The following is a 15,129-nucleotide window of genomic DNA, read 5'->3' as shown; positions in this document are numbered from 1 at the left end:
GTGGAGTATAGTGTGGGAGTGGAGTCAAGGGATTTGTAATAGATATGTATGATACTGGGGGGAAATGGGACGGCAGATTGGGGGAGGAGGGTTGTCACTTCAAGGGGTAAAAAGTGTAACTATTGCACTGTGTTGTACAGCTGAAACTAATTCTAAAAAATGTGTATTTCATAATAAAAATAATTTAATAAAATAAAAAAGTAAAGTTAGATTAGCACCATTTTGCAATCCTACAGGAATTATGGGATCTAGCCCCTGCATCAAGGCTACTAACATCAGTACATGAGAAACAGCAGACATCTGGCCTCCTAAGACAGTTGCCCCACCCCAAGCCTCCAGATAAAATATCAATTTCCATGAAATGCAGAGGATGAGCAACAGGTCAAAGTACACACCAGGAATGCGGTCAGCAAAAACCAGACTATGGGCAACCACCGAGCAAATGAACCAGTTTTTTCAATAAATAAGTGACAAAGAAAAACGACAAAACAAGATGAATGAGAAACCTATAGATTAAAAGGGACTTAAAAGACTTATCAAACAAAATAAGCAGAACTAAAACTTTATACACAAACTACAGCGTTTAGGGTGTGCCAGACTTCCAAATATTGTAAGGAGTCATGACCCCAAAGCCCAAAACTTTGAATGCATGACCAAAGCAGTGTAGCTTTCATTTTTATAATGCAGTCACTCACCAGTCACAATACAGAGTGAAATCTAATAACTAATACGTATTGTTTACAGTAAGTCTGCTACAGCCTTCAGTAATTTAAGATACTTGTAAAGATGAAAAGACAACTACTGTATATATTCACAATGGACTGTCACTCAGCAGAGCAACTTGTTTTCAAATTAGTCCAAGGCTTGAAAAGTACCTACATTTAGAACACAGAAAGAGAGTATCAGGCTTTCCAGCCAAAGGCCTGAACTCGTGTCATGGTCCCATGCTTCTTCCTAACTTACCTTGGCAAGTGTAACGAGCAAGCCAAGGCACTGGGCTAGGCAGTGAGCTACACAGCTCCTTCCTGGGCTGTTGGTCTGGCAGGGAAATAATCACACATGACAAATGTGATAAAATAAGTACAGCATGCTGCAAAGCGTGGCCCATAATAAAAGGAACATGGCGTGCTCTCAGACCGGATGGGGCAAAAGAGACACTGGCAACCACTCAAACATGTACACTTTGATTCTCTTAGTTTGGTTTTTTACCTTTAAGTGAGACTGATAAAACAATGACTATTTGGTAGGTAAATAAATTTACTCACATTTACCTTAAGATCTATGGACCTTAGGACATGAAGAAAAATAAAGCTGTACTGATGAAGAAAGGAGAGGAGAAGATGCTTACCAACAATCTATAATGCAGAATGAGTGCAATGCTGTTAGCACTCCTCAAACAATTTGTTCATTTAATTCACTGCCATGCTGAATATGCTATTAATCTGTGTAAGGTATTTACTGCTATGTGACTGAGTTCAGCTCAAGTGTTATATTCTCAGGGAGTCCTCATCTGGGTTTGAATCAAGGATAGTTAGCCTGGGAGAAATAGTCGAATCCTTTTGTATGCTTTAGTAGCGACCTCTGTGTAACTTCTACTGTAATCTGACATGTGTACGTGGGTACTCACAGATGTAATGATCACCTGCTACTGTGGGGCTAATTCTTGGACTCCCACATAAACAGAAGGGTACAACCTAACAGCAATGTGGATGGCCGAACTGTGTACATCTCATACTAGGAGAGTCCCATGGCTTCCCACAGAATGTCCCTAAAGCTTTTAGAGAAAGATGCTATGGCTTAGAAAGAAGTATCAGCCTCAACAACTCACAGTTTAGTCATGCTTCAATGGCTTTCATTTTAAAAATCAAATCCAAAAAACAGTATCTTATTTGCACTGTCTCCTGTAAATAATTTGATATACATAAAATAGGTTTTTAAAAATCCCAACCACAGGAAAACTCTACAGCTTTTAATTCTTTGAGATTTTTTAAAAACTGTATTTATACCAGTATCACCTCACTATAATTTGTCTTTAGTTACCGTGACTCGAATTATTTGCTGTATTTAGAAACATAATAAAGTCATTTTAATTATTATGTACTATTCACTTTATCCTTATTTCCCACATAGGTGTTGCCTATTTTCCCTCTACGAGCCTATGGGAGCCAAGACTTGTACATGGGAAACTAAAAGTATTCAAAGGGTTACAGAGTTAGAACAACACGTAACACCATCATCCCTTTCTCTTTCCCCAATTCCTTCCCTCTTAACTAGCCTTTATAATTTTCTCCACCAGAATATAGGTAAGAGACAAAAATACAAAGTTCTCAATTTTGTTACTTATTAATAAGGAAAGGCAAAAACAAGCATTTAGTTAAATGAGCTTTTGTAAATCATGTTTTCCATTTTTACAGATAACATGTAAAAAGTGTGTGGGAGGAATAAGTATAAAGAAATTCTAACTTACCAAAAAATATCATTCAAACATTTTAAAAATATAAATTTAGATTTATTCCTTTAAAAATACCCAGAGAAACAAATATAATAAAACAAAATCAAATTCTACTCGAAGACTCCCTTATAATATATAACATGTATATTGAATATTCATAAAGTAGTCTGATTTTTTTCTATGCTGAATTTTGGTCTACCAAGGTAAATGGCATTAGAAACTAGAAGAAAAACCAAAACTGTCTTTTTTAACTGAAGGTTTATTTAATATATTTCTAAACTGTAGAATGAAATTGTTAAAATTTCTTGGCTAGTGGGCTATGAACTAAAAAGATGGTATTTACTGCACATACCCTGCTTGTCCTGTATTAAAATGAATAATGAACAAGGAAACTGGTTTTAGACAGTTTATGTAAAAGCGATCAACTGAAAAAGCCTTTTTATTTTTAATAAAAGACTCAAAGATTCGTTTCAAGAGTTAAATTTTTGATAACTAAAAAGCTATTATAAATAGTACATATTGATATTTTAGTTATCTAATATTTATTTATAAAACCTCTAAACACATGTTGATTGTGCATGTTTCTGTATTTATTTTTCTAACTGTATACTCCCAAAAGTCAACCAAGTCACTGGTACCTTGTAATATATGTTGGCTATCATAATATGTAAGTCACTTTTGAAACTTTTTTCCCAAAGTCTTACAAGTAGTTTTACAGGGATATTCTGGTTTAAATTTACTTACTTTGTAATACGGTCAATGTTGGCAATTTGCTTCTGGTTTCGTATAATCTCAATGGCAGCCCAAAGATGCTGGATAGCTTTTGTATCCGCCTGTCGTCTTTTTGTTAAACGTGCCATGACCTGTTAACTGCTTTAGCTGTAGGAATATAGAAAAACATAAGGGGGAAAGCATGGATTACAAACTGAATGATTATCAATAGAAGTAACATTTGATTACTGCTGAGTATACTAATGTAGTATGGTCAGCATTTTATTTTCTACAATACACATCACCAATTACATCATAAAAATTATCATTCATTTCATTATTTCATAAAGAATAACACTTTAAGACCCAAAAGTTAAAAAACATTTTCCTAAGAAGGACAAGTGGCCACCTTATACCAATGTCAAAAACATACACATTTAAATTTTAATCTAAAACAAAAATATTACAACATAAAACCTCATTTTTTGACATTACATTGTGTGTAATTTCACAGATCAATAAAAAATGGATTTTAAATGTCCTAATTCTTTGGTTCTTTAGTTTATTATATGCATGGTTCAAAATTCTCAATTTTACAGACATATTGAAAAATGAAAACAACATTCTTTTTTCTTTTTTTTAAAGAGCACCAGAAGCAGAAAATACAAGACAGTCATATCTGGCTGAGGTGTGCCAGAGCCACCCTGTCAGAAATGTCACATGCTTGGGCAGGTGTTGCTTGTGCATTACATTATTTGGAAACAACATTGCTATTTTATTCAAATCTCAATATTCTGAGTGAACTGAGGAAAATGGCCAACAGTGTGTCCTGACAAGACTGGGGATGGGGTGGCAGCCTGGCGAGTGCTGGTAATGCAGCAGGAGGGGCACAGGGCACAAGCGACCCGAAGGCTAGGAAGGCCCTATGCCACGGAGATAACTGGCCCCGAAAGCACACAGGTCCGCGGTCGGTACACATGGAACCCTCTGGGATGGCTGAAACCTTCCTGTCTCTTAAGGGAAAAGAAAGAGTGAGGGAAACTCATTCTCAACACTTGACCGTGTTCTGTGACTGGCTGACAGAGCCTTACAAATCCTGTTTCTCTACCTCAACATTTCTTTTCATAGCCAAGTCAGTTCTCCTTCTTTCTCTGACAAACCCAAATAAAGCCAGCAGTTGCCACCAAAGCTTGTCTAGAGACACTTCTGGTGAGTTTGGGGTCAGCTGGGCTTCCGGAATAAGAAGGTCGTTTTCAGAGTTACACTAACAGAAGGATTGCGAACATGTCTTAGGGTACTCCTGAATATCTATCCTACTTCTTCCCACTACTACTTATAATAGTTCCAAACTTTGCTCCACAGAGAGAATCATCAAAAACTAATGCCAATATTTACGTTTTAAAGAAAACTTAAGGAAAATCAGTTGGTTCCGTATAGACTGAGACATATAACCCTAGAAGATAATAAAAACTTGAATTATAATTTCTAAATGTATCTTAGAAAGAAACCAATTTAAAATGTATGGAGAGTCTCAGTTTAAATGCACTTATACAGGAGTGCCAACTTTCCAAATCTCATAAACTTTATAGTACGAAATTTATTTATAAGAATATATAATGGTAGAAAGTAAGTGACATCTAATAGAGAACTGTAATAATACAATTTAGGGGATTATACAAATGGAATAAAATTTCAGGCATTCTTACATACATAAAAAACAGTTGCCTAGTTTGTAGAAGACACTGAGCTAGACACAAGAAAGTATTTAAAAATTAATAAACTGTAGTCCGTGCCAGAAAATAACCTAAAATTGGCAAAGGAAATTTGACATATACATGGAACTACTAATCTTAATGTCTACGACATAAATGTCCAAAATATGTGCTGTGAGAATCCAGATAAGAGAGACACCACCTCTAGCTTAAGTAGCACTACAAAATGGCAAATACATGGGGAAGGTTCAAAAGAAATTTTTATTTTTTTAAAAGCAAATTGGCTGTTTAAAGCAAAGGTAAAAATAATGGTTAGGTACTATTAGGGTTATAATATACATAGACATAAAAATAGATAAAACAATCACAAAGGGGAAAGAGGCAGTAATAATTTTATTATGCAAATTCCTCCACTTTATGTGAAGTAGTGTTCTATTAATTCAAGGGGGACTGTGGTAAAGTGAGAATGCATATTATAACCCCTAGAGCAAGCACTAAAGAATACAAACAGGAACAGTTAACATTAACTCAATTTATGAAATACTTTTTCAAATTACATGTGTAAAACTAAGAATTTATCCAGAACTACAGAAAATATATAACAGCGAAACTAAGATTTAAAAATAATATCAAAATAAATATTTATACAACATAATATAACAAACCAGAAGAATACAGTGAAGGAAAGTAGCTGAAACCTTAAACATGATGTCTCTTAATTCCTAGAACTGGTTAAAATCCAGATTAAAGAACTAAGCAATACCACACTTCAGGAAAACAGATGTAAAGTTAAAACCAAAGAATTTTGAGATCTATCTGAATCAAGTCACACGGGTAGGCAGACATGTCCTGTAATGAAGATGCTTATAGTTACAGGAGTAAAGAGAACACTGCAAAGAATGCAAACCCAAATTGTGAATGCAATGACACTTGGAGTATGTTAGAAATGTGCCAAAAACAACCTGACCTATTAGGACAAGATCTCTTTAAATTACAACCACTGAAATTCTCATGAAATCTAAAATCATTCATTTAACATCTCAGGAATGCTTGTTATATATTAGACACTCTTCAATGTTCTGAGAATACAGCAATAACAAAACAGACAAAAATCCATCATCTAGAAAATATGATCAGCAATTTGGGTGTTCATCAATAAAATCTCAGAAAATGAGTTTCTTACATCGATGTACAGAAAGAAGGCTTCTCATTTTAAGTCTTCATTGATGTCGCCAAACCAAAATATTCAGTGCATTCTTTCCTAAATGTCTATTACTGCTAAACTGAAGTACTCAAAATTCTTAAATATGCCCAAAAACTTAATTCATACCTCTATCGCTTTGCTTATAGTTCTCTCTGCCTAGAATGTCTACACTGTCACTTTAATTATTTAAAATTTCCTTGTTCTTTCTAGGACTTACTCCAATGCACAAACTCTCTTCCCTAGAATCAAGCTGAATCAAACTCAATTCTCTTGGGTATTCTAGTATAATTTGTTTATACATCTATGACAAATTTATTGCCTTATACTAATAATTACAAATTCCCCCAAAAAAGCCCACTAATTCAAGTAAGAAAGGACATATCTTGTTTATTTTTTCATCTGTCCTTCAAGGCGCCTGGTACAGTTATAAACATAATAAACTTTTCATATTATGAAATTATGAAATTCAACTTTTGCAGCTATGTTACATAAACAACAAAGTCCCAGAGTAACCTTTCATTTATGTTATATCAAAGATTAAGATATAAAAACGAAAGATGAGAAGACTTGTAGAGTCATTTAACATAGTGGTCATCTTTTTCTGGTTCCAGCACATCTGGAGGAATGTGATAAACTCCCGTCAGGAGGAGTAGGTCGCTCCTTTGCACAGTGATTCTCAAGAGGCCCACAGTTTAAAAAATAAAAATACAAAACCAAAAACTTCCCAGTAAATTTTTTCCAATTTCTTTTATTGTGATAAAATGCTCATAACAAACATAAAATCACCATCTTACCCATTTTGTATAGACATTCACAGTGGTGTGCAGCCATCACCCCCATCAATCCTCATACAACTCATTTCATCTTGTAAAACTGAAACTCTGCGCCTATTATACAATAACTCCCGTTCTCCCCTCCCCGCCTGCATCTGCCTTTCTACTTTCTCTCTGTGATTTTTATCCTCTAAGTACCCCATAGAAGTGTCTGCCCTCTCGTGACTGGCCTATTTCACTCAGCATAATGTCCTCAGTGTCCCTCCATACTGTAGCACAGGGCAGAATCCTCCTCCTTTCCCAGGCTGAGTAATATTCCATTGTGTGTACACACCACATTTTGTTATCCAGTCATCTGTCGGTGGACACCTGGGTCACTCCCACGTATTAGCTACTGTGACTAGTGATGCTGTGAACATGGGTGTTCAAATCTCTCTGAGACGCTGCTGTGAGTCCTTTGGGGTGTGTGCCCAGAAGTGGCGTTGCTGGGTCACATGGTAGTTCTCTTTTTAACTTTGTGAGGTACCACCATACTGTTTTCCACAGCTCTGCACCACTTTACATTCCCACCAATAGCACACAAGGGTTCCAATTTCGACACATTCTCAACACTTCTAATTTTCTGGGTTTTTGATAGTGGTCATCCTAATAGATGTGAAGTAGCCCAAATAACTTTGGCAAGGCCCCAGGTGATATTGATATTCTGTATCACCACAAATCCATATTTAACACAATCCCTTCCATCTACTTAAGTATCTTATTCTATATCATACAAATGCTACAAACAGAAAAGGAAAAAAAAAAAAAGAACGCAAGTCCAGAAAAACTTAAGTAAAATTAAACAATGTATTACTTGGTCATAAATACGTATGTGGGAAAACTTTTAATTGCAAGGAAATAATAAATATGATAGGCAAATAAGAGACTACTTGGGGGGCTGGGAAGAGAGGCTGCACCAAGGAGGAACACACTGAGAGGACACATAAGAGCAAATATAGTCTGACTTTACTTATTGATGGTAGGCTCAAATTGTTGTTGTTATATTATCTAACATAAACTATTTTAAAGCATTTCATTACATAGTGCATAAATTTTTAAAAACGAATTTCAGTGTATTAGTACATTTCTTTGTTACTGAAGTTAGATTGAAATGTTCCCAAAGTCTATTAGCAAAAGCTTAAGTTACTTTTTAAGATTTTATTGGGGAATTGGGGGGAGGGGAACAGCGTTGGGGAATCGGGGAAGGGGAACAGACAAACTGCTGTCCTTTTGTTCCTCATTCCAGCCGTGTAGGACGTCACTTCACTGGCTCATGTTGGTATTATCATTGCGCTCTTCCCGGGTGAGGCAGTCGCTCGCTGGCCATTGGACATCCGCTCACGGTGGCCCACGTCAGCTGAGGAAAGCTGACGCCCACTGCCGGACTGGCCAGCAGCAGCGTGAGCTTTCATGAGTTGCCGTCCAATGGCCAGCGAGAGACTGCCTCACCTGGGAAGAACGCAATGATAATACCAACATGAGCCAGTGAAGTGACGTCCTCCACAACTAGGCTGAAGAACAACAAAAAAAAGGACAGCAAGTTGTCTGTTCCCCTTCTCTGATTCCCAAACGCTGTTCCCCTCCCCCAATTCCCCAATAAAATCTTTTAAAAAAAAAGTATTAATATTATTAAACTTCACATTTCAGAGCAGTTTTAAGTTCTCAGTATAAAAATACAGAGTCCCATGTCCCCATAGACCCACAACTTCCCCTATTATCAATATCCCAAAGTAGAGGACACATCTGTTAAAATCAGTGAATCTACACTGACACATCATTAATACTCAAAGTCCACAGTATACTTTAGGGTCAACTCTTCGTGTTACACATTCTAAAGAAAGATTTTTCTTTAGGAACAGGAACATGATAGAGATGTCCACTTTCACCTACAGATGTCCACTTTCACCACCTTTATTCAACATAGTATAGGAAGTCAAAGCCATAGCAATCAGACAAGAAAAAGAAACAAAAGGCATCCAAATTGGAAATGAAGAAGTAAAACTGCCATTATTTGTATATGACACTTATAGAGAAAACCCTAAGAAAACCACCAAAAAAACTATTAGAACAAATTCAGTAAAATAGCAGCATACAAAAAAATATTCAGAAATAAAAAATAAAATTATTTTTATACAATAAAGAACTATCAGAAAGAGAAATTTAAAAAACAATCCCGGGCCAGCTGAGTGGCGCGTTGGTTAGGAGTTAGCTTAGGACGCCAGCTCTGAGAAGCAGCACCCCAGTTCGGATCCCATATGAGGGCCAGTGACACTGCACCCTCTACAGCTAAGATGGTGAACAACAGCTCGACCTGGAGCTGGGCTGCCGTGAGTTACCAGCGACAGTGTAGGCTGCAGTGCGGCTGGCCAACAGTGGGTGTGAGCTTTCGTGAGCTGCCGTGAGCAGCCCATTCAATGGCTGGCAAGCAACTGCCTCACCTGGGAAGAGCGCAATGATAACGACAACACAGGCCAGTGAAGCAACGTCCTCCACAACTAGACTGAAGAACAAAAGGACAGATTCCCCAACACTTTTCTCCTCTCCCAATTCTCCAATAAAAATCTTTTTTTAAAAATCCCATTTACAATTGCATCAAAAAGAATAAAATACCTAGAAATAAATTTAACGCAGGCAGTAAAAGACCTGTACTTAGAAAACTAAGACACTGAAGAAAGAAACTGAAGAAGATACAAATAAATGGAAGGATATATACCATGCTCATGGATAGAAAGAGTTAACAACATTAGAATACCCATACTACCCAAAGCAATCTAAAAATTCAATGATATCCTTATCAAAATACCAATGGCATTTTTCAAAGAGCTAGGGCAAATAACCCTAAAATTTATATAGAACCACAAAAGACCATGAATAGTCACAGCACTCTTGAGAAAGAAGAACAAAGTTGGAGGTATCACACTACTTGATATCAAACTGTACTACAAGGGCATAGTAATGAAAACAGCATGGTACTAGCATAAAAACAGACACATAGATCAAGGGAACACAATACAAAACTGACAAGTAAACCCACATCGACATGGTCAATTAATCAAAGGAGGCAAGGATATACAATGGGATAAAGACAGTCTCTTCAATAAACTGGACATATATATGCAAAAAAATGAAACCGGATCACTTTCTTACACCAAATACAAGATTAAACTCAAAATGAATTACAGGCTTAAATGTAAGAACTGAAACCATAAAACTTGTAGAACATAGGCAGCAAACTGTCTGACACTGCTCTCTCTAATATGTTTTTGATATGTCTCCTCGGGAAGGGAAATAAAATTTTAAAAAATTGGGCTACATCCAACTAAAGAGTTTTTGCACAGCAAAGAAAACCATCAACAAAACAAAAATGCAACCTACTAAATGGGAGAAGATATTTGCCAATAATACATCCGAAAATGGGTTAATATCCAAAATTTATAAAGAACTCATACAACTCAACAACAACAAAAAAAATCCAATTAAAAAAATGGGCAGAGGACCTGAACAGACATTTTTCCAAAGAGGACATACACATGGCCAACAAACACATGAAAAGATGCTCAAGTTCACTAATCATCAGGGAGATGCAAATCAAACCACAATGATATACCACCTCACACCTGTCAGAATTGCTATCATCAATAAACTAACAAAGTGTTGGCGAGGATGTGGAGAAAAGGGAACCCTTGTGCACTGTTGGTGGGATTGCAAATGGGTGCAGTCACTATGGAATACAGTATGGAGGGTCCTAAAATGTTAAAAACCCAACTAGCACCTCATGACCCACAATTCCACTTCTGGGTATGTATCCAAAGAAACCGAAAATATTAATTTGAAAAGATACATGCACCCCTGTGCATTTCACCATTAATAACAATAGCCAAGATATAGAGGAAGCCTAAGTGCTTATCAATAGATGATTGGATGAAGAAGATGTGGTACATATGTACAATGGAATGTTACTCATCCATAAGAATGAATGAAATCTTGCCGTTTGCAATAACATGGATGACCTAGAGGGTATCACGCAAAGTGAAATAAGTCAGACAGAGAAAGACAAGTATGATAACTTCATTTATATGTGTATTCTAAAAAACAAAATAAATGCACAAACAAAACAGAAAACAAATTCAGATACAGAGAAAAAACTGATGGTTGCCAAATGGGAGGGGAGTTGGGGGGTGAAAAAGAGGAGGAAGGCATTAAGATGTACAAATTGCCAGTTATAAGAACAGTCATGGGGATGTGAAGTACAGCATAAAAAATACAGTCAACAATATTGTAATAACTATGTGTGGTATCAGATGGATTGTAGAGTTATGGGGGAGGGGTCACTTCGTAAGGTATATAAATGTTTAACCTTACGTTGTACACCTGAAACTAATATAACATTTTATGTCAATAAATTTCTTTTTAAAGACAATCACTTAAAAATGTAATGGAGTTATTAGGAAAATGAAAATCAAAACTACAATGAGATAATACTACCTCACACCCATTAGGACGGCTGCTAAAAAAAAATAGAAACAACAGAAAACAAGTATTATAGAGGATGTGGAGAAAAGCACCCTTGTACACTGATGGAGGGAATGCAAAATGGTGCAGCTGCTGTGGAAACAATATGCAGGTTTCTCAAAAAATTAAAAATAGAAATTTTATGATATGGTAACTCCATTCCTGGGCACACAACCCAAAGGACTGACAGCAACGTTTCGAAGAGAGATTTGAACACCCATGTTTACAGCAGCACTAGTCACAGTAGCTAACACGTGCGAGTGACCCAAGTGTCCACTGACAGATAGCTGGATAACAAAATGTGGTGTGTACATGCCATGGAATATTACTCAGCCTGGGAAAAGAGGAGAATTTTGCCCCGTGCTACAGTATGCAGGACCCTTGAGGACATTATGCTGAGTGAAATAGGCCAGTCACAAGAGGACAGACACTTCTATGGGGTACTGAGAGGATAAAAATTACAGAGAAAAGAAAGTAGAAGGGTGGCTGCCAGGGGGAGAGGGGAGAACAGGAGTTATTGTATAATAGGCGCAGAGTTTCAGTTTTACAAGATGAAATGAGTTATATGGGGACGGATGGGGGTGATGGCTGCACACCACTGTGAATGTCTATACAAAATGGGTAAGATGGTGATTTTATGTTTGTTATATGTATTTTATCACAAAAAATTTTAATTGTTAGATTTCAATGTCAAGAGTCTTTTAATAGATTATTTTTTAAATGCCTTTCCCAGTAATCACTGCAATGACTGTTTATTGCCAACCATCTTTTTTTCTATTAAGTTACAAGGACGGATGATTATATTTGAGTTTTTAATCTCATAAAAAGTATTGTAACTTTTATGACATTTAATTTATTCATTACCAGCAAAATCACAATTCAAGTTAGGTCAGATGCGTCACCCAACAACAGCTGACAAGGAACCGCCACAACCGCAGTGCGATGTAGCCCACAATGTGGTCTAGCCCTGGACTTTGAAAAGGAATGCAGAAAACACGTAAGCAGCATTAAGTCGAGTACTCTTCCTTATTTTATGCCTCGTGGAATTGTATTGGGTTGTTGGAAAAGTCATGACATATTTTTTCTATATTTTTCGTTGCAAAAATGCATCAACTTTTCTGACAACCCAATATATGCTTAACGTTTCACTTTTAAGAGAATAAGAATACTTTGCTATAAAGATAAGTTTATGTAAACCCTAAGACTCCTTTTAAATGGAATGTCTTGCCAAAGTCTGTGGGGGTGGATTCTGGATATCCGCATTTTTTTTTTTAACTTCACAAAAGATTCTGAAAGGTAGAAAGAAATTATGATGGGCAGTCACTAGAGTTTATATAAATTCTGTTTGGATTAGTAAAAAAATATATCAAACACTAAACTATGTCAGTGTCCAGGTGGTGTCAGAATTTTTGTGTCATATTAAATTTACCTTTAATTTAGTTTGACAGAAGTACGTAGTGCGTTAGCCAGGGCTTTAAAGCCATCATTATCATTTTACTTATACCTTTCACTTACATACATACATTTGGTCACAAATATTTACTGTACACCTACAGGCACTAGACTAGATACTGGAGATAAAATGCTTGTGTCAGGTACACCAAGCCATCACTGTGCTCATGCCTGTGCTGGGGGACAGATGTGTGAGGAGACGCCACTCAAGGGAACCACAGAAGGCAATTTATCCTGGGTGGGAGAGGAGAGCAAAGAAATAAGGGCTAGCTTCATTTAAATGTCAACACCAATCAAGTCTTAAAAACAACTGTTATAAATACCCTATTTGCAGAACTTCTGTCCTCAGCCAAATACATTCAAAACCAATTATTAATATGCTTACCTGAATCTGCAGAATCAATGGAGTAGCCAACAGTTACCTTGTTCCCCTGTATTTACTCTTGGCTTTGCATAAAAATCTATGGCCATGTTCACAACAAAACCTGAAATATCCTCTCATTCCTACCTCTCTATCACAAATCTTCACCCCACCATTTTCACAGGCCACTGTCAGAACCCAAACTATCCCTGATGATACAAATAAGAAAATCTGTCCCAATTGCTATTAGCCAGGAAAGAAAAGAAAATACTCTGTATATGTATTTGAGCTATAGCCATCTACAACCAGGAATAGCAAATCTGACTTCACAAAAGCTTCAAAAGCAAGCTGGAAAGGGAGGAGGAAATAAGTGGGGGGGAAGTAAAGAGGGGAGAAGGAGGAGTGCAGAAGGGGTACGGACAGGCAAAATGGGGAAAGGTAGTCAAAAAGTGCAAACTTCCTTGTATATTTCTAAGTTGCTGAGAGTAAACCTTAAAAGTTCTCCATTTATGCAGGAATAGAACTGGAAAGATGTAGGTTAAAAGGTTGTTGGGGGTTTTTTACATCTTGTAATATAAAATTAGGGTTAAATAAAACACAAACGCCTTTCCTTATAGAGCTAAGATAAGCAAGTATCTCCTAAGACTATTATACAGCTATGAGGTAAAAATATGTCTTTTAGACAACACTCCTAATTTTGCATTTCCAAACTGCAGGGCCAAGGAAGTTTTGGGTAGTGTTTTCACCAGTGATCTAAATCAGTATTACAGTTGGAGGTTTATGAAATTACAAGCAAAATTCATTGTATTTTTTGTCATCACTTTGTTTTGTATTGATTAATGGTGGTGATTCCTTAACTACTTTTTCTAAAATGTCTCAAATACCTAAAAGCACTCTATTAATATTAAAGGAAATTACTCTTCAGTTGTCTATAGCAATTCACACTGAAGGCATACCTAATCTTGTTTAATGGACATTAAAGGAAGTGGGAAAAAGGAAGCAGTTCTATTCAAGTATAAATGTAAAGTCCCTTCAGCGGAAAAGTCTAGATCCATCTAGTCATCAGGTAGGCAATTCTTATGAGCACCTCCTGTCACTTGGGGTATGGTGGTACAGTTCACGAAGGCTCCTGCACTCATGGAGCTGGTGGGGGCAGACAATAAACATAAAAACAAGATTCATTCAGGTAGTGTAAGTCCTAGGAAGAAAATAAGAGGAGGGTAATAACAACAAGCAGTGGGAGCACTTCTGGGATGCTTAATGTTATATGTCAGCTGCACTGGTCACCAGGTACCCAGACAGCTCATTAGGTATTGTTTCTGGGCGTATCTGTGAGGCTGTTTCTGGCTTCAGCAAAGCAGATTTCCCTTAGGGCCTGAATAAAACCAAAGGTGGAGAAAGGAAAAATTTGACCTGGTTTTTTGCCTCATTACAGAGCTGGGACACTTCATCTCATGTTCTCCTAACCGGGGACTGGCCCACCACCATCAGCTCCTCTGGCTTTCCAGTCTTCAGACCTAGACAGGAACTTCACCACCAGCTCTCCTGGGGACCCCTCAGCCTCTATAACGACACAGCAAATTCTTCACACTAAATCTGTTTGAGTGTGTGTGTGTGTTTGAGTGTGTGTGTTGTATGTTTTTGTGTGTGGAGTGAGCGTGTGTGAGCGTGTGTGTGAGAGAGAGAGAGAGTGTGTGAGTGTGAGTGAGTGAGTGTGTGTGTGTGTGTGTTCTGTTCTGTTTCTCTGGAGGACCCTGACTAATAAAGCTACTTTACACTGGCTGGTCACAACTGCCATGGTAGTCATTTGTGTTGCCCACTAAATATCCCTAATTCTTGTCCCAAGCACTGGTAGGACTGCACTTCCCCACAGCCCTGAAAGTAGGTTTGGCCATGTGACTACATCTGGCAAA

General features: G+C 37.1%; 1 protein-coding gene across 10 annotated transcripts in view; it reads right to left on the bottom strand.

The window, feature by feature from the left end:
• The window catches only part of ZMYND11 (zinc finger MYND-type containing 11), a 125,120-nt gene that overhangs the window by 89,608 nt on the left and 20,383 nt on the right, over positions 1-15,129 (bottom strand). For 8 of the 10 annotated variants that reach the window (XM_019631531.1, XM_019631533.1, XM_019631530.1 and 5 more), the window contains exon 2: positions 3,197-3,331. The exons of 1 other annotated variant lie outside the window; for it this stretch is intronic. In XM_019631531.1, the coding sequence (XP_019487076.1) occupies positions 3,197-3,312 (116 nt within the window). In that variant the 5' untranslated portion in view covers positions 3,313-3,331. Of the gene's footprint in view, positions 1-963; positions 1,039-3,196; positions 3,332-15,129 lie in introns of those variants that run through there. One more of the 10 variants, XM_019631537.1, reaches the window with a different exon arrangement.

The sequence above is a fragment of the Hipposideros armiger genome, unplaced genomic scaffold (assembly GCF_001890085.2).
Source record: "Hipposideros armiger isolate ML-2016 unplaced genomic scaffold, ASM189008v1 scaffold_1004, whole genome shotgun sequence".
Taxonomy (NCBI): domain Eukaryota; kingdom Metazoa; phylum Chordata; class Mammalia; order Chiroptera; family Hipposideridae; genus Hipposideros; species Hipposideros armiger.
Note: the sequence above shows the minus strand (reverse complement) of the source record. Positions and strands in the feature narration are given on the sequence as shown.